Below are 21,819 nucleotides of genomic sequence, written 5' to 3' on the forward strand. Positions count from 1 at the left end.
CATAGGGATCCTTTATATTATTTGGGTCTATATCGCTAAAGAATTGAGAAGTATAACATAGGGATCCTTTATATTATTTGGGTCTTAGTCATCTATTTATCAAAATGTCTATGTTTCTTACCTGTGACGAAGCGGAAGTGAAAAGTGGGAAATTGTATCCACAATTAAGCGGGACAATGGTAACTTGGTGACTACCTGCTGACCCAGTCACTGTGACACTATCTACTTGTACACCGTTTGGTGTGGCTGCCTTTAGACGTTGCATCGCGATTCCAGCTGCAGCAGATAATTAAGAATTAAGATCGATTTTGACTTGATATTTAATAATGCCAACTTGTAGCTGACTAACAGTTACGAATTGAATCAATTTAAAGAGGTCATGGGTCTACCTATCTAACGAACAAGGGGCGAAATTGTTTTGGTAAGTGGACAATGCAGAACTACATGAAAGCTATCGAGAGGCATAGTTCACAAACAAGCCTTATCTGATTTAGATAATACCGATAGACGACATTCTTAATTAAAAACAAAACAAAAAAAGAAACGATTTTCACAGTGTTTCAATTTTCAAAAATTTTAAAAAGTCTGCCCCGTGTTTCTTTTAATTACATTTTCATGGTATCTATTTTTGTGCGATTTCAATTAATGCATGAAAATAGCGAAAGCATTATCTATAACAAGTAAGAGTATTTTGTGTAATCAACTGTGTCCTTGATACAGACTATAAAAATATCACGTGATCCAGAGACATTTCTTAAAAACTTGTGTTTAATTTTAATGCAAAAATACAATTAAATCTACCATCAGTGGTGGGCGTTGTTGTACCCATGTACACTTCATCGATGTACATATCTCCGGAACGATAGACAATTACTGTATTCAGGAAAAATCTGCTTCCTCCAGTTGCGATGGCGCTCAAAGCAGTCAAGACCTCGACACAGCTGTATTCCCACCTAGAAGGGAACCAAAAATGCTTAGTTGAATTTATTGATCCAAGCTAATATTTGAAGATGAATATTTTGGTAAAATAAAAAACGGTTTTTTGCGCGGGTTCCGGTATCATGATTAATGAAGATCAAAATAATAAAATACATTTATTTCCTTTAAGCACTGAACTGATTTTAGTCGGCATCATCTTTCAAGTGCACATTTGTTGTATGTTTCAGACTTCCTTAAACAATATCCCTAATACAGAAATACATACGATGTAGTTCCGGTTGTTGTAATGACGTTTGACAATGTTGCCCATGCATCAACAGACTCTGATTGTTGGTTTGTGTATGTGTACGACACCCTGAGGTTAGTCCCGATAGCCCCTTGATGAGCGAAACATAGCTGTAATAAATTGACATGTTTTGGTTACGTGAAAGTTTAATAATCACTAGCTGTTTTATACTTTGTATTTAATGATATAAGAACGGTTATCGTGTTTTCCAGTGATAAATAAGGTCCTTGTTTATCAGTAGAAGTTAATGAGAGGTAGATAAAACAAGTCATTTAACCTACTACTGATCTGCTGTAGAGCCATACTATAGACCTGAATAGTGTATTTCTCCTTACCAGGTACTAGCTAAATTTCGCTAAACTAATTCAGTTCAGCGAAACAATCAATCCATTATACAGCTGTTTCGTCTTTTTAGAAGTAAATACCTTTGGGCTCAGCGTCAAGGAAAGTGGATCAGTGTTTGAATCAGATCTGAAGATATATCTCGGGTTTTTGACGACAAACTTGCCGCAGAAGGCTTCCATTTCTTTAAAACGGTTATATCGGTTGTAGGACGGGGTAGAAGAGGAAGATTCAAATGTGTACTGCACTTTCTTTCCAGCAGGGCTCGATATATGTGACGGACATCTTGTGCTGAAGAGTGTCTCCATTGCAGTTTGTACCTTGATGATAATCATCGTTAATATTATCAAAATGTTAATTTAAGAACTCCTTGTAAAGCGTAGTATGATTTCGTGGCCAAACTGGCACCATGCGGTAATTCTATATTCATGTACAGCGCCACAAAATAGACTGTAAAGCTAAATAAATCTGAACTGTATTCAATAGTATTTGTATGAGAATTGTCAATAAAACCAGAGGTACTCTACATTCAGAAGTGAATGTATTACAATAAACTGGTAGCAAAGAAGAAAACACTTCTTGTACTTTAGAACATCATACTAGAAGGTGTTATCTGATATAAACTATTCACTGAAAAGTCAAGACAAGAAGTAAAATACAATAGTATGTAATCTAAAATAAACCAAACAGCATTACTATCGGCACTATATTCAGTTGACAAGTTCATACCTCGCTAGATGACGCCCCTGGTGACAAGAGCGGTGCAGGAACTCCAGCAATAGACAAAGCCACCACTGCACCACTCGGAACTCCAGTTGTTGTCTTGGTTACGCTCACTGTAAGTGAAGCTGAAGTCTCGAAATCAAAGGCTGGGAAGTCTCCTGAAACAAATTGCATCAATGGAAGGTCAGTATCTCCAGTGTCCCCTAATTGCGTCAGGTCATATTTGATGTGATATAATTGACATATCAGAAATCAGGAACATTATAAGATCAAGTGAAGAAATTCATCATACCTATCAATGACGAAGGGCGAACGGAACGACGTAAATACTGATAAAATAGGTCAATCGATGATGGATCGTTACTAAGGAAGGAGAGATATACATGATAGTATATGTTTTGTACACATGATCTCATCAAATGATTAAGTTTACAGGTACTTACCCCTATCCGATGTAAAGGTGATTGTGTATTTGAAGCCGTTCGTGGAGGTAGTTTGTGACGTAACAGATACACTTTCACCGCTACTAAACACTGGGAGCTTATTGATAGCTGTCGCTACATCAGCGGAGTCCGCCTGGAACGCGATTAAATCTGCAATCATAAATAGTTTAGGGTTTTGAAGGAATAACGATAGTACAGATAAGGAAAGGTAGACAACTAGCCAGCCATGAGGACCGAAGAAAAATATTAAAATTCTAGCGGAGTCTTGTGAGAAGTATGAGTTAGTATGCTTATATAGCAAGAACTGGGTATTTTCTATGGACAGAAGTAGGGACACTTTATCAACAATTTCACGTTCTGTAAACGGACTGGTTTCAGATTTTGTTTCACATGAAGGCCAGGCTATGCTAACATATATGATATAATTAACACGGGCTATGCATATGTAATTAATCAGCAGTGAGCATAAGTAAGGACTGTTTCCTCTCATCATGTACCTGTAAACGCATTGTAAAGGGACAATCTGAACTGGCCTCCTGATCCAGATACTTTCTCCTCAATTGTGACTTCCTGTACAGCAGAGGTCGAAGATCCGGTAGTAAAACCAGAGAAGGTGATATCCTGGATCTCACGTTTAATGGTAGATGTAACCTCTATCTTTTGAACTTCCGACTTAGCGTTGTTTGTGTAAGCCCTTGTTAAATTTGTATCGTAGAAGCGAGCTGAAACTTTGGCGTACGCCCCAACTGTTCCTTCACGGTGATAGACTTCCATATAATATCTACAACAATCAATAAATGCGTTATATAGTTAATGTACAAAATCTGTATAAACTCTTCGTTTGTATCTATATAAAATTCACCCCTAATTTTTAGTTTCTCGGCAGTTGTCTCTTTCAATTATTTTCTTCAGAGACATGTATAGGAGGATAACTTTTAGAGAATGTAAGAAGAGTTGTAAATGCGAATTTATAATATCATAATGTGCAAGAAATCTCAACAGAAAAGATTAATTTCAATGTACAGGTACTTAATTTTAAACACAAAGGAGGAGTAACGCAATGATGGGCTAAATGGTTTCCCACATACATCAGCGATAAAGCTTTTCTTGAAAAATGGAAACTTACCATAACCAACTAAAACATTCAATAAAGCTGTCAAATGAAATCTGACAGAAATATTGGCAATCACTGTCTTTGAGCCTGTACGTACATGTTCCACAATAATAATGTCCCACAATAACATCGATTTAAATGATATTTTACATTGAATAGTAATGAGTTTGTGTCTCGTCCAATCGTGATGTATCATGATATCTGCAATATGTTGACCATTTTCCTTATGACATATGATAATAACTATTTTGGTCTATAAATATATTTACATGTTGACCACTTTCTGAAGACCTAAGACAATATCAACTGTTTTTGTCTATAAAATATCTGTACACTATGGTATTTTTACCTGTTAGCCTTGGCCAGGTTTTTCCTTGAGGAACTCTGACTAATGGCGCTATCATAGTTGCTTGTAAGTCCCGCGTAAGCAATTCTCACCTAATGAATAAACATATAAAGTCTAAGAAAACATGCACTCTTTGCTATAATTATTAATTGGTATGAGGTTTCAAACGACAGAACACACATCAAATAAATGGAATTGCATCTTATTGAAAGGATAAGACAAACTGAGGTCGGAAACAGCGCAAGTATAGTATACCGATATATATAAAACTATCATTTGAACTCAAATAAACACGACAAAAATGAGTTAAAGTGGGGAAAGCACGAGCCTTTATAAGAAGAAATGTGAAAAAGGACAATGATAATGCAATCATATGTTCCGGAATGATACGCGTCTTTAAGATATTGAAAACTTGTACAATGTACAGCCTTATCAAGTAGAGCAAGTTAACAGCAATGCAATCACTGATCACACCAATGCATTGAATAATCGTAGCTTAATTCCGATCAACTATTCATAAATAGCATTATGAAAAAAACATTGAATGGAGGGATATTCTCATTACCGCTTAATGACACACAGTAAAAGGCACCATAGTGTTGAAAATAAGCAGCTGTCTTCAAAAGTAGTGAGTACTTAACTACCCCTGCAGTCAAAATTCAATAGTTACCCATTTATTTTGAATCACAAAGCATTTGAAATTCCTATTTCGGCACGCATCATAAAGATTACTTTCGTTTGACCAGTTTAAATACTGAGGTAGAAGATGTATTATCTGCATAATATAGGGCAGAATAAGTCGCACGCAAGAGTGCAAACTTCTTTTAGATATAAGCATAATGTTTACCGTTCTGAAGAAGACATGTACATCCAACATATCTAAGCTGAAATAAAATTCCATGACTAACCATATTGGCAGGGTCATCGTCAGTGCTGAGATAAAGTTCAGCCCCATCATCTGCCATGATATGGAAACTGTAGGATCCGTCAAAAGGTGGTTTGAAGAATCCGCTCATTTTCGTGACCATATTATCCATGGTACTGTCAGTGTAGTATGCCTCATCTAGGAAATCCGTGAAGTAGTCTCCGGCACTACTGTCTAGAGCTCCAACTTCGGACAAAAGAGCCTGTGTCTTTGTGGTGGCATTCCAGATCTCAAGCTTTAGACCACGGTTTCCTAAGCAAATAATGAAAATACATAGTTTTCATCCAAAAGAAACAGTATTCACAGAGTGTTTAAACCTACAGGTCAATATATACGATAACGAGGGGTCTGAGAGACTAGATTGAAAGCGAAGCTCGGTGTGAAGAGAGAGTGAACATCATGTTCCTGTGAGGGATGTATAGCTGAGGGACATAGACACAACGCAATTAGCATAATAAAAGTTATACGATCAAACCAGAAAACATGTTGATGGTGTGTAACAGATACTACCTGCATGTTTGGCTGGAGTCGATACCGGTTTAGCTGCAGTCTCGCATGTAATCAGTGTTTTACTCACGGCGCCCTTTATAGTACAGGGCGTACCTATAATACAAACAACATTTTAAGTTAGCAAGGTTTGTGTATGCCTTTATTTTCCTGAATTACTAAAGACAAATTGCATATCGCTCATAAAAGTCAATAGAATAAAATAAAATAACTCGTGAGACTGTTGATTTTTAATGACGGTTATAAAACTAAGACAGTCTTCAAAATAGCTAAGAAAGTCAATAGAAAATTATTGGTATTGTATTTTGTTTTGTTTTGTTTGTTAATCCCCCCCCCCCCCCCTACTCTCTCCGTAAAATTGTTGTTATGTGTAAAGTACATCGTTCAAAACTGGATTTGAATTTATTTTTGGTAGCTTCTTCGCGCGTGTTTCATAAACTTAGGGACATAAGTCAATAGTACACGCCATTCTCATATGTATGATACGTAACAAAATCAACATCGCTAAATTACATACCCTTTAGAAATCAAGACAATTAATATGGCTTAATTGATACCTACCTCCAACCATTACAACGGCACCAGTGCGAGATTCGTCAAAGTTATTTCCGTTGATGGAGATCAGGGTTCCACCCTCCACACTGCCAGTGGCTGGGGTGACCGAGGTTATCTCTGATAAATAGAACACGACCATTTAACATGAACAGAAGTATAATGAAGAACGGAGTCCCACCCTCCACACTGCCAGTGGCTGGGGTGACCGTGGTTATCGTGGATAAATAGAACACGACGTTTCAACATAAAAAGAAGTATATGTATCAGAAGCAATTTCGTGAAACTCGTTTTTTATATCAATGTTAATGAAATTATCAAAACACCAAAATATTCAGTTGGCTTTTGTTAACCAGTAGGAACCAAGAAATTTACAATTCAAGAAAAGTCTATATGGGTAGAATGAAAGCACTATCTCCGCCCACAATAAGTTTAGAACTTACTGCTCGTGTATAGTTTAACATACAGAATCTATTACCTTGTTTACAATCCCGTAAGGTATGTTTTATGATGATTATGTCTCATTTCATGGTTAAACAATGTACATACCAGCGTAAGTCTGGAACATGTAGAACTGGTAATTCCCACTGACTTGGTATAAGTCCTTACTTGGTTCAGCCCTGAACATAACGCAAATAGATTCTGATTTGACAAATACGAAGTTTAGTACTTTTTTATTCACACTTGAGTAATGTTTCTAAAGGTAAAAGCGCATGATGTTTCTTTTTCGTAATACGTAAAACAAATGCTATAATTCATTAGAAAATGGCAACAAGCGACATTCAAATTGAAAAAAAAATCTACTCACCTTCCGTACTCATCAGAAATGATGAAAGTGCCATTGATGTTCCCTATAAGTAACCAAATACAAATGTTGATATTCAAGGGATTGTGACAGATGTTTGATAAGGTTTTAGCATTGTTAGTATCGACTCAGGAGGTTGACATGTCGATAAACCTTCATATTAACTTTTGGGGCAGAGTGAGAATTCTCTAAATGTTCCATGTCATTTTGAAATATTGCATAAGCAGAGCATTGATAGAATAACAAAAAGACAGTATGGTGGATACAAAGCGGAATGTCACAATAAAAAGTATTGTTCTATGGTTAAAAACAAACATCGATCTAGGATTTTATTAATCTATTTAATTTTATTTCTTATAAATTCAAATTTGAATTCATTGGTTAAACACATAATAATCAAGATATAAAATTTACAGTTTTTAAACACACGTTTAAAGCACTTTAAAATGGAGTCACTACGGGTTTTGTGCAGAAAGTGTGTGTTGTGTATGTCGGGTATACAGGTGAAATTGACAACATCTTATCATACTTATTTTCCGCTCTAAATCTACAAATAATGGCCTTTCAATCAAACGACACAAGTGAAGTTTATTGTATAGAAATAGTGTGGTATATATTAATTTCACTATCACTACAAACATTGACCGACTAGCTGACCAGTGGTCAATCGATTACTTACCTATTTTAGTGCCATTCACTCCGATTTTACATTTGATATAACCATCATCACTGTCACCGTTGTTGTCCAACTGGATCCCATAACTGTGGAGACAATAACTTGTTATAAAATATTGATGATGAAAATAACTGTCTTTTTAACTTTTTCCTGGGAATAGAAACCATCGATCCGTACCATTTGAGCAGCCAACACAGCTAAAAAATGTGTATAAAACGTGATGTCTGGTTTAGACATATTAGCTTTTACGAATAAAACTGGAACTGTACAAAACACATACATGGCGGATGTCATCAATACAGTAGAAGACGCTTACTTTTCCGAAACACCTTGCCTTTGCTCCTTGTATTTTGTCCACGAGTCTCGATGTAAATCTTTCTTTTGGTCATATTTTGCCCTAGTTTTGTTGCATCTGAGTTTGCATTATGATAATGTTGGCATACTGGTATTTTCTTGTTGTATTTAATGTTTGATATATGTATACACAATAAACATTAAGTACGAGAAAGTAAGCAAGGACTATCTATACAATGAAGATTTGATTACATTGGTCTGAACGTTTTCGGCGGATGAACTGGATACTTACAATACGTCATCTGCTTGCTTCAGCTCACAATTTTGACCCCCAACATAAACTCTACAAGACAAAGCATGGATCTAGCATCAAAACCAAGCGTTCCTTTATCTATGCTTTCAAAATCGTTTTGGGAAGAATAAGTGTTACTCTGTTCAATTTCTAGCTGCATGATACTGCTCGAGTAGCGAAAACTTAACATATGTATTGTTATATGTACTCGCCATTCTTTCTCACGATATCTACCTAAAAGTTTTTTTTTTTTTTTTAATACCTAGTCTAATATTATGTTTACTTTTCATTCTTCTTGGTTACGTGGAGTTAGAATTATTCGTTGCATTTTATTCATTATCTGGATCTGCAATAGTTTTTTAAACTAAATCCTCACTCACATGACAATTGTTTTCATGAAATAAACATACCGTACAATATTGACTGTTTTCCCATTGGAACTTTCATCCTTGTTACTTCCATACATATCTGTGAAGATCTTTCCAGAAAGTGTTATAATTGTACCTGGAACCCAGAAAATTGTATCCTGTAACACTTATAATACTAATGATTGACTTCTCAGAATCAACAAACAGGCTATTTCTGTGTCTGATGTAAATATGGACACTTTATCTTACGAAATATCTTTAGATTCAATCTAACTTTATTTCAATAATCTACAAAAGTCGCATGTAAATAGCACCTTTCAGTACAATTTAGAATCAGATATACACAGTTCAGCCCAATCATGAGTTCAATAGTACCACATAGATGTTCTGTCGGCATCATCATTTAAACTCTTACCGTGTTAGAGATTTACAACTTGACATACATGTAGATCTCATATATACCATGTTTATCATACAATGTATATCATAAATGTTTATCATAATTTGTCTATATACTATTGAAGTGATTAAACAACGATCGTGTTTTGCCATTATATCAATGTTAGCCTCTCAGAAGGTTACATTGTCTCACAAGATTTCGTCATAACATGAGATAAAGACTATAGTCAAATAAACAGAAATTATAGATATTGTACGTACATGACTCTTTGTAAATAAATAACGTAGCTATAAAACCAGGGAAAAAACAACGGTTTCCTACCTGGAGGACCAGAACGAGGCTCAATAGAAGTAACGGTTGGTGTGTTTGAATCACTAGGCTGAAATTGTAACAAGAAATCGTTATAATCGTGAACGTGTTCAAAATAGACTATGTTTTACTTAATAGTGACGTCACTGGAGAAAAGTCCGAGTAATAAAGGGTTGTGTTGTACATAAAAATTAATTTACTTGAAAAACAAGTGTTATTGATTTTTTATCAATATGTAATCGTGTAAGGTGACCTGCAGTACGTATGTTTTAAAACAGAAAACTCAGATGTGATACATGACAAGACATTTAAAATGTGTTGAAGTCACTTTCCTTTTTCAGACAATGTTGCAAAATTGATATATCTTATGTTTGAGTCAAACACAATGACATACTTACAGCAAAAGGACAGTCGTTACATATGTTGCTGTCGTCGATTGAAACCCCATCAACAGCTACTTTAACTGAGTATGAGTCAGCCGGCATACGACTATCAAGGAATAGAAAATAAGAATCAATTATCAAAATTCACCCATAATTGTTTGACTTATGAGACATTAAAATTCTTAAAATTACGCATAATCAATAAACATATTTTAAAAGTAATCCATTTTTTACACTAAGATCGACACATGTTGTTGCAGATATCAAATTTGGAACACAACAACGGTTCAAAAGAGTCACAGAGACATAGAACCTTTGTCAAACCAATTAAAGGACAGGAAATGATCACGAGCTAAGATGACGTCATACTTACAGAGTATCGCACTGGATCTGTGTCTCGTGGGTACCATCTTTATGAATGGGACAGTCAAACTGATGGGTCCCCGATACCAGTGTGACAGTGTTACCGAGGTGAGAGTTTCCTTCCCCATAGTTAAACTGATTCTGGGCGAAGCCGTTACCTGCAATTGTTAACCTAACCGCTCCATTTGTACTTCCTTTGGAAGGATTTACACTGGTGACATCGGCACTTTCTGTAATGCAAAAAATAAGACTAGTATAATCAACATGTAAACAAAAAATGCATAACAAAAGGAACATGAATGACATAAGGGAATTGAAGTTCTATAAATCTTGACTACCAAGCGAGACTCGAACCCGTATCGCCTTGGTGAAGGGAGAAACCAACTTCGCTACCCAAACACTTTATACTGTTTTTGAAACAGTTCTTGTGTATTTAAGACTTGCTGTATGATCCTCATTAAATGATTTGTGAGCTTCGAATGGCATAAACTTGAGAATGCAAAAGTTGACTTGAACCGATGTCGAAAGCAAAAATTACTGTATTGATATAAAAAGTAACATTTGTGTCACACATTCTAATGTAACATTCGTGTCACATTCTAATGTAAACATTCGTGTCACACATTCTAATGTAAATATTTGTGTCACACATTCTAATGTACCATTTGTGTTACAGATTCTATTGTAACATTTGTGTCACACATTCTAATGTACCATTTGTGTTACAGATTCTATTGTAACATTTGTGTCACACATTCTAATGTAACATTTGTGTCACACATTCTAATGTAACATTTGTGTTACAGATTCTATTGTAACATTTGTGTCACACATTCTAATGTAACATTTGTGTTACAGATTCTATTGTAACATTTGTGTCACACATTCTAATGTAACATTTGTGTCACACATTCTAATGTAAACATTCGTGTCACACATTCCAATGTAACATTTATGTCACACATTCTAAAGTAACATTTATGTCACACATTCTAATGTAAACATTCGTGTCACACATTCTAATGTAACATTTATGTCACACATTCAAATGTAAACATTGTGTCACACATTCTAATGTAACATTTGTGTCACACATTCTAATGTAAACATTTGTGTTACAGATTCTATTGTAACATTTGTGTCACACATTCTAATGTAACATTTGTGTCACACATTCTAATGTAACATTTGTGTCACACATTCTAATGTAACATTTGTGTTACAGATTCTATTGTAACATTTGTGTCACACATTCTAATGTAACATTTGTGTCACACATTCTAATGTAAACATTCGTGTCACACATTCTATTGTAACATTTGTGTCAAACATTCTAATGTAACATTTGTGTCACACATTCTAATGTAAAATTGTGTCACACATTCTAATGTAACATTGTGTCACACATTCTAATGTAAACATTTGTGTCAAACATTCTAATGTAACATTGTGTCACACATTCTTATGTAACATTGTGACACACATTCTAATGTAGCATTTGTGTCAAACATTCTAATGTAACATTCGTGTCACATTCTAATGTAACATTGTGACACACATTCTAATGTAGCATTTGTGTCACACATTCAAATGTAAACAATGTGTCACACATTCTAATGTAACATTGTGACACACATTCTAATGTAGCATTTGTGTCACACATTCAAATGTAAACATTGTGTCACACATTCTAATGTAACATTGTGTCACACATTCTAATGTACACATTTGTGTCAAACATTCTAATGTAACATTGTGTCACACATTCTAATGTAACATTTGTGTCACACATTCTAAAGTAACATTGTGTCACACATTCTAATGTAGCATTTGTGTCACACATTCAAATGTAAACATTGTGTCACACATTCTAATGTAACATTTGTGTCACACATTCTAATGTAACATTTGTGTCACACATTCTAATGTACCATTTGTGTCAAACATTCTAATGTAACATTGTGTCACACATTCTAATGTAACATTTGTATCACACATTCTAATGTAACATTTGTGTCACACATTCTAATGTAACATTTGTGTCACACATTCTAATGTACCATTTGTGTCACACATTCTAATGTAACATTGTGTCACACATTCTAATGTAACATTTGTGTCACACATTTAAATGTAAACATTGTGTCACACATTCTAATGTAACATTTGTGTCAAACATTCTAATGTAACATTGTGTCACACATTCTAATGTAACATTTGTGTCACACATTCTAAAGTAACATTGTGTCACACATTCTAATGTAACATTTATGTCACACATTCTAATGTAACATTGTGTCACACATTCTAATGTAAACATTTGTGTCATACATTCTAATGCAACATTGTGTCACACATTCTAATGTAACATTCGTGTCACATTCTAATGTAAACATTCGTGTCACATTCTAATGTAACCATTCGTGTCACATTCTAATGTAACATTGTGACACACATTCTAATGTAGCATTTGTGTCACACATTCTAATGTAAACATTGTGTCACACATTCTAATGTAACATTTTGTCACACATTCTAATGTAAACATTTGTGTCAAGCATTCTAATGTAACATTGTGTCACACATTCTAAAGTAACATTTGTGTCACACATTCTTATGTAACATTGTGACACACATTCTAATGTAGCATTTGTGTCACACATTCAAATGTAAACATTGTGTCACACATTCTAATGTAACATTTGTGTCACACATTCTAATGTAACATTTGTGTCACACATTCTAATGTAACATTTGTGTCACACATTCTAATGTACCATTTGTGTCAAACATTCTAATGTAACATTGTGTCACACATTCTAATGTAACATTTGTGTCACACATTCTAATGTAACATTTGTGTCACACATTCTAATGTACCATTTGTGTTACAGATTCTATTGTACCATTTGTGTCACACATTCTAATGTAACATTGTGTCACACATTCTAAAGTAACATTGTGTCACACATTCTAATGTAACATTTGTGTCACACATTCTAAAGTAACATTGTGTCACACATTCTAATGTAACATTTATGTCACACATTCTAATGTAACATTGTGTCACACATTCTAATGTAAACATTTGTGTCATACATTCTAATGTAACATTGTGTCACACATTCTAATGTAACATTCGTGTCACATTCTAATGTAAACATTCGTGTCACATTCTAATGTAAACATTCGTGTCACACATTCTAATGTAACATTTGTGTCACACATTATAATGTAACATTGTGTCACACATTCTAATGTAACATTTGTGTCACACATTCTAATGTACCATTTGTGTCACACATTCTAATTTAACATTTGTGTCACCCATTCTAATGTAACTTTTGTATAATACAGTCTCTAATGTACTGTATCTACCTGATCAGAAAGGATGACGTTTAAAAATTGAAAGCTAACAAGAGGCCATTAAAATGATATGTTATAATACATTACTGTACGTTAGTACTTAACAGTTGTGAAAAAAATATGAATTGATGTTTGTGCGACAGATTAATAGATAAAATAAAAGATTAAAGTCACAATCGAAATGTACTTTAATACTAGGGAAACATAGAACAGTGATCTCGTTTGGTTTAGAAACGATTAAATATTTCAATAATCAAAATCGTTTTGTAACAAAAACCAGTTGTTTACACTTCAGATGTTGGACACAATAACTTAATTATTTACAGAATTACATCCTTTATAGATAAGACGTTATAAGTAAATGTGACTGACATCAAACAAGATTTATACAAAATATTTGTTTTTGTAATTACCATATATGTTTACCTAACTGGATACAGTTTATAACGTCCAACCCTACAGCGTAATCTGCTATCGTCTCAGCCCATACTAAGTATAAGAAGATTAGGTAAGTCTATCAAAACATAAATCGGTACTTGTTTATGGCAGAAATGTTATCTTTAAACATTAGCTATGATACACAGTTGTCGGGAAATGTCTTACAAAGTATCTAACATTAACCTAAAACGCAGGTGTATAAACACATTTCCGATTCCCAAGTCCTTAGTTGTACAAAAACCACAGGTGACTTTATTAATTAATTTTCCTGTGGGCTAGTTATTATAAATATTAAAACACGACTAAGATGAAAAATCAACAAAACCTATTATGACTCGTCTCTGTGACAGACATATAATTGACGAGTGTCCATACCTAATTCTTTTATATATCAAATCTCCCTTTAAACGAACAAAGGCAATTTGTGGTTTGTTTATAATAAATGTTTATTCTTTTAAGTCGGTGTTTCAATATATCCAGTGATATGATCGTTTTCTCGGTGCCCAGGTGTCCGACATCTATACAAGTGGTATATATACTCAAGGGATAAAGTAACGCAACGTGACAATTTTTCTTGCAATATCTTGTAAACGCATTGTTCAAAAACAATGAAAACCAGTCAAGCAAATATTTAGGTCACAATGCACGTGGCCCGATATCGCACGTTGCATTATTGTATTGCGTGATGATGTCTTTCAGCAGTGTTGTGGCGCTGAGTTACACTGCTCGTCATACATTTTGGTTAATTTCTGATAGCATTAACCAATGGACCTGTTGACAGAAGTTCAGAGGGGTCAGGCCATTGCGATGATTATGCAAGGTCAACGGTAAATACAAGTTGCTAGACATCTCGGTGTGCATATTTGTACTATAGAACGTCTTTGTAGACGAAAAACGGAAACTGGGCGGATTGTCACCTAGATGTAGAGATGAGATCCTCCGACCCCATGTTGTCCTATTATTGCAAAAAAACAATTTCACATTCCAGCAGGATAATGCTGAACGCCATACATCCCCGACCTATCCCCTATTGAGCAGTTGTGTGACCAGCTGGATAGACTGGTTCGACGACGCCAGCATTCCCCGATTACTCTGGCGTATGAAATCAAGGCTGTGAAGAGAGCGAATGGGGAATATGCCTGGTATTGACTAGCCAGCTACCACAATCAGTCCATATCGATATCAGGTTACAGGGTTCTGTTTCAATTCCTTTCAATAACTTCTAAATCACTTACCAGATACAAATCGTTAATATAGCAGTCTGTTCTGTATTGATCCATCTTCATTTTTATTTTAAAATATTGAATGTTATACGTCTTACATAGAATCATCTTCAATGCTGACCCTGCATTTCTTTGCCCGTTGTGTTTGGTATAACGTCCAATAGTTTTACCGATACTACCACAACTGTAGTACTCTGCCATTGATCAGATGCCAATGTAAAGTGGTTTTTTATTACGATGAAACACTGAAAAGAGATTCCGAATATTCAATATTTACGTGACCACGGACAAAAAAGGACCAAAGTACACGCATTATGTTCTGGTTCCATTTGACCCGTCTTGTCAACTGACCGGCGTCCATTTACATTTGTAAATGTATGTTTGTAATCATGCGGGAGGAGGTTTTCTATAGGTTCAATAACTGGAGTCAAATCTCTTTGTTTTAATAAAATATGTTTAAACTAAACCAGCGTGCGTTTATTTAAACACCTCTATATCCTACATGTATTTACATTTCAATTTAGGGAGAAAATATTATTGTACAACAATGTTTGAGAAAACACAGACACTTTAGAGTGAATAAATTTAATTTATCGAATCAAAATGATATCAGTTGTTTTAATTGAAATGTTTTACTTCTATCGTCCGTCGTTATTGATTCCTTGTTTGTCATGTATAAATGAAATTGAGTTCAAACAGAATTAAGTGTTCGTTTGTTTATAAATGTATTTCACCTTTTCAAAACTGGGCCATTCCACGACTTCATAATTGCTGTATAAGGTTTTATACAAACAGAATATATTTACTTTTAGTGAAAGAAAGGTCAAAAGTCAGCCAACCGATCGAACATATGTCATGTAATTCCAAGTTTATGAAACATGAAGGATTCACGGTTTTTTTTCCCCTTCTTGTTCATTTTCCATTGGGTTATTATCAATTAGTTTGAGGCGCGCGAGATATCTTATTTTGAAAAACAACATGTTGAATGATTTTCGAAGGAGATGAGCACATTTCATTGATTTATTTATTAATTGGTTGTGAATTATATTTCAACGCATTTTCAGAAAATTTTTATCAATATATCGCTTGATTAGAAGACCGACCTTTATAATGAATAGGATTTTGAACGCCCTTTGAGATTTGCTACGTTTTAAAACGTACTACGTGTAATAAGACTAAAACATTAATAAACCTGTTTGTGATTCTTGTAAACATTAATAAACCCATGTGTCTTTTATATGGGTTGATTTTTTTGTGTTAAAAGGAGGAAATACCCATTAGGGATTTAAAACTTGTAGAATAAATTACGAAGTGGAAACACTCAATAACTCGTAAATAAGGAAAACGCGTATCATGCCTGTTTTATGGTCAGAAAGTAGGTTTAATGTCAACCTTTTAAAAGAGATAGGTTTATTAACACGAATTCACTCATATCGATCATGTTTCTACATTATTTAGGTGTGATAGTAAAACTGTACCATATTTGTAATGAATGATGACAAATGAAATATCAACGATTATAGTGGTAATTTTATCAACTATGTGACTGACTCAATGATCTGGCGCTGTAAAGTTAGAGGAAATGTATGTCATTAAAATGACACGATTTAAAACAATAAACGGTTAGATTAAATTTTTAAATTGATGACGAGGTAGAAAAATAAAGAATAAAAATAACAGAAAATAAGCAAAAACAAAAACAAAACAAATAAAAAAATAAAAATAAAAAAACCATTTTTTTTTTTCGCCTGTAACATTCTAATTTATGTAAAGACGGCGCTTCTCCTACAAATGTATCATATGAGGATTTAATGTGTAATTTCATAACTATGTGCCTCAGAAGCGTATTCTGTTTAAATGTAGGTATGAACATGCAACACTTACTATATGAAATATTAATTGATATTCAAAGTAGATTATCTGTGTACTTATGTTGTGTTCCATATCCTGGACGAATTAAGTCATGCGCAACCGACCACATTGAAAGCACACCAGACAAAGATATTGTTTTCTTATCTTGACAAAACACTGATCTCTTGAAATTGTAATTAAATTACGTACTTTGACTTATGAAGAATGAGAAGTGTTTATACAACCGCGGTATGAATAAATATACCTTCTTATTCCTTAAATGAAATTCCTGTTACAATCGACACCATAAGAAGGTGAACAGAGGAGAAGCAGTGAACGGTTAAATGCTGACGAGAGACACAAAGCACTGTCTCCCAATGACGATTGAGGAGATTACAATCACCACAAAGTATTTAAAGCTGTTGTGTAAAATATCGGGTTAGCTTTAATATTGGTCAAAACAACCGTGTAATGGGACCGAAGCTTGACCATTAACTGTAACCTACACAAATCTAGAATTAAAATAGCCAGTGGCCTGTTAGATAATGATCTAAAAGTACACGGATCGACTGGACCGTTTTATTATGCGAATGCGGATACGGGTTTCTTCAAATATTCTATAAATCCGTATGTTTAATTTTGGAATCTTTATAGATATTAGTTATTTGTCATGAGCCGACGAAAAATCAACGTTTTTCTTTTATATTTCTAAATAGATGAGGTCAGGAACTCATCTTGTGAGTGTCCGGAGAAATGACCAGTCATAGAATAATGACGGATTAGACATGATTTAGCAATCCGTATGATATACAAACCACGTATCATACAGAGACAGTCTTCCGGAATAAAACGGACGTTCTGAATTTATTTATCAAGGCAGGAATTTAGACTTGTACTTTGCTGGGACTTGTGTAAGTCCGAAAATCTACATGATTATGTAGATATTTACGCAAATGATGGTTACGAAAATAAAAAAAAAAAACAAAAAAAAAACAAAAAAATTGATTTTAAGGTGATTGTGAGAGAACACCATAAACAAATATTACATACAAACGAAATACCTTAATTACATGGAAACTTCCGATTTTTTTTAATATATACGTCCAAATCAAAGAATTCGTAAAGTTTGCGTCCTCATGTCAGACAGGTTTTTATCATTATTATTATTATTATTTTGTTGTCAAATGTATGTGGATTTAAAATAAAGAAAAAATGTTTTACCTATATCAAAGCTGACGTGCAAATGTAGCATTCATAATTAGATTATCACAGATCTATTTTAAATATTTATAATATATTTAATATGCACCACATGTCAAAAGTTCACGACGTGAAGTGCTGACCCCTGCCTGACCGCCTTCTAGGACAATAGGTCCAAGTTTTTCTGTAAAATGTTAGGTACAGATGTACCAGATGTGTTAAATGTTACCAATATACTTAAACAGCTCTGATCATTCGGCCGTCAACTCTTGTTTATTTTACATGTATTTGTCCCGGCGTCGGCTGGTTATTAGTTTGTATGGTTATTTATAACTGATCAAATGTATAAAAAAACATGGATTAAGATTTAATTGTCTGCGGATTATCAAATGTTATTCCAGCTGATATACTCTTTAAATAAATCTGAATTTAATCTCGAACTTTGAGACCAATTTGGACACAAGTCATAGCAATCAAAGGTGCTTAAACCATTTAAATTACGTCAAAGTAAAGGCACTTATTGATTGACGTCAGAGTAAAGTCTGCCCTCAAAGAAGAAATATTGTTCTGACCTGTCCGGTCGGTCAGTTGAACTTTAAATCAATTTTAAGGGTGACTCGAGTATGTACTTTTAGATATATATATAAAATATAGTTACTTGAGAGTTAACTTATAGATAAGTATTTTGTGATTATGTATATTTTAGCAAACATTTCAGCTGATGTTCAGGTATCTCGATAGTCACCAGCTTCACACCCTCCAATATGGATCCGAGGTCTGAGGTCTGATCCACACTTAATTGGGTTGTGATACCTAATATAGGTGGTTGGGTGACGCAGTGGTAACGCACTCGCCTTTAACCTAGCCGTCCGGGGTACGATTCAAGGCGGTTTGACTTTTGGATGGAGTTGTACTGATTTTAATCTCAGGCAAAACAGTTCACTTAATGCGATGGGCCTCCCTTATGGTGTTCATTGAAGACGTAAGCTTCAAATCCCACCGACTCTGTTTTCAAGATACGTAATTTATCGACAAGAGATATACTATAATACATATTAAAGGTGAAATACCAGAGTTACGAGGATGTCGGTCAATGCATCAACATCACACATTGAATGGAAGATAATGAAATTCTACTCCAATGTGAGTTTCCAATAAAACATTATTGTTTTCCAATAAATGTACTCGCGACTCGGTAACACCATTTATAAAGTGACCAATTCATTAAATCTCAGGCACTTTGATGTCTCGTGGACATCGCTATATTTATCATATAAAACTGTTTGTTCCATAAAACGATGGTAGTACGTTAGCAGTGTTATACTTAAAATTAGATCCGTCAAAATCACGATTAAAACTTTCAATTTGGTTTACGGCTGATGCAGTATATGGCGATTGCAGGAACTGAAATAAAGATATTTCTACATGTATTTCAAATTTTGTAAAAACACACACACAAATCACACGGCGGTATTTCCTTCACATTGTTTACATGTTTGTATATATCAAAGGTGAAAACATAAAAAAATAAATATCTTTTATTTTCATTTCTTCATCACAAATAATTTATTAAACATGGAGTTGATGTATGATGTATATTTTTATAATTTGTATTCAATGACAAACTTACATTTCACCCCGATCTGTGTCAGAAGCTTCACCTTTTTTCGGCGCGAAAATCTGTGTTATACATGCCTCACAGAGCCACGCTATGAGACTTTTTTATTATTGGATTGAGTTCCAATCCAAGTAATGAAAACTTTAGGTTCTGATCTCGGACCAACAAATCGAAGTTGATAGAATCGGCACGTCCCTCCCAGAATGGTGTCCTACCTTCAGTATAATGTGACCAGACAGGGCGCTATCCTAGAGTGTACAGGTCGTGAGATTTCAGTGTGATCACACTATAAAAATGTACGATAATCGTACGCAAATTATATGTAGTTTCTACGGGACATGAAACACCAATCAAACTGTATACTGTAACTATATAATGTGTATTGTGAAGATTTTAAAGTACAAGTTGACTTACTACATCTGACTAGTGGGAATTTATCTTTAGCCGAGCGGCAGAGTGACCAGCTAGAGGGGAAAGCATTACTAGTTCGATTTCCAGTGCTGGCAGGGCGTTTTTCTTCTTTTATAGATTTTATGCCGCCGACATGATAGAAGATATACTGAGATGACCGAATGGTCTTTAGTTCCAACTCAAGCTGCCGGAGGATATTTTTCATAACACCTCCCTATTACAGATTTGTTGCCCTTAATTGGGATGTTTCCTTTGAGATAACGAACCCGGGATTTTGTTTTCTCTTATCCTTAACAGGTCAATCTATGCTTATTACCAGTGTGAGATTTCCTGGTCACACCCTAGAGTTGAGACGGAGGGGGGGGTGTTTCCCAGGGAAAAGATTTTCACTCGGCAAGCTTCGTGTTTGTTAACTTAATCTTCTCACCCCCCCCCCCCCCCCCCCCCCAACCCCCAACCCCCATCCCCCAACGCCCCACCACTACCCCCACCCCCCTTCCACGATTGAGATATATATCTATCTCATCTCCAAGGGTTTTAGTCTTCGGGGTCGAAGACATTTTGAAGGAGGGAGTGATGTAGAAATTAAGAATACTTGTTGCTTTAATAAGCTTGGTTTGTGGAAAATTCTCTTTAATCGAGCGGTAGAGTGTTAGGCTAGAGATTGAGGGGTCATTAGTTCGAATCCCAACAAGGTATTATTAATGACTTCATCCATTACGACTGTAGAAATATTCATAATGAGGAAATTAAAGGTATAATCTTCTGATCATTATTCTTAAATGCTATTTAAGATATTGATAGGTTTACAGAAATCAAAACCCGATCATCCCGTGTTGGTATATATCGATTACCTCGAGGTGATCATACCGATAGATTTCATTCTTCTTTATAATTACACTTCGTCCAAACCAAAGGGTGCTACTTTTGAATTTACCAGGATTCAAATATCATAAGCATGTCGAGAACGATCTGATTGTGACATGCTATGATAATTAAATCAGATTTTATTCTGATAGTTCTATCTCTTTCTTGATTAATGTATAAACATTTAAAGATACGCTATAATGAGAAACCTGATCATCCCTCAAAGAGAAAATAATTAAGTAAGTAACCGATCGACATCATCTCGGTCATCTATTCTGAACTAGGGATATACGTACATTCCATGCAGTTTTTAACATTTCCCTTGGTCCTCCCTTCTAACCTTTGGCCTTTAGTAGGGAGTTTGACTCTGTGAGCAAGACATTGCGTTCTGCCTCTTGCCGAGACAAAATAGTCTTAAAAAGAAACAGCTTAACGCTCGTCATGGTGGAAACGTAATAATTAGTTCGCCCATTTCACTATCATGCATTACCAGAGATGACGTGACCTGTTAGGGAATTCTGTAGTATACTTCAGTGTGACAGCACTATAAATCTGCATCATGTCCGCATTTTCACACAGCAGACTTATACAAACATATCACAACCTCTCGGAAACACGCGCATTTAATACTTGCGCTCACCTCGCCTACATTGGGATACCTTCCTTAAATGACCTCGGCTGTTGATAAGACAATAAACTTAAACAAAAATGAAACCCTTCCTATTGACACAGCCACAGGTAATTTTACTTTAACACATTGAGCTATGTATTTGTTACT

At 34.8% G+C, this 21,819-nt stretch overlaps 1 protein-coding gene across 1 annotated transcript in view; it reads right to left on the reverse strand.

The window, feature by feature from the left end:
• The window catches only part of LOC132547344 (fibrocystin-L-like), a gene marked incomplete at its 3' end in the record, with an annotated part of 41,605 nt that extends 20,121 nt beyond the window's left edge, over positions 1–21,484 (reverse strand). The window contains 20 exon segments of the mRNA XM_060211111.1: positions 122–276; positions 802–953; positions 1,205–1,335; positions 1,651–1,887; positions 2,297–2,448; positions 2,734–2,883; positions 3,231–3,514; positions 4,197–4,285; positions 5,102–5,370; positions 5,629–5,721; positions 6,187–6,297; positions 6,727–6,797; positions 6,986–7,028; positions 7,662–7,744; positions 8,245–8,295; positions 8,655–8,748; positions 9,334–9,391; positions 9,720–9,810; positions 10,078–10,297; positions 21,382–21,484. Of these exon segments, the coding sequence (XP_060067094.1) occupies positions 122–276; positions 802–953; positions 1,205–1,335; positions 1,651–1,887; positions 2,297–2,448; positions 2,734–2,883; positions 3,231–3,514; positions 4,197–4,285; positions 5,102–5,370; positions 5,629–5,721; positions 6,187–6,297; positions 6,727–6,797; positions 6,986–7,028; positions 7,662–7,744; positions 8,245–8,295; positions 8,655–8,748; positions 9,334–9,391; positions 9,720–9,810; positions 10,078–10,297; positions 21,382–21,484 (2,637 nt within the window).
• Positions 21,485–21,819: the final 335 nt, after the last annotated feature.

This window comes from Ylistrum balloti, unplaced genomic scaffold (genome assembly GCF_031769215.1).
Source record: "Ylistrum balloti isolate Yb309-2 unplaced genomic scaffold, AGI_CSIRO_Ybal_v1 Utg369948, whole genome shotgun sequence".
In the NCBI taxonomy this organism is placed as follows: domain Eukaryota; kingdom Metazoa; phylum Mollusca; class Bivalvia; order Pectinida; family Pectinidae; genus Ylistrum; species Ylistrum balloti.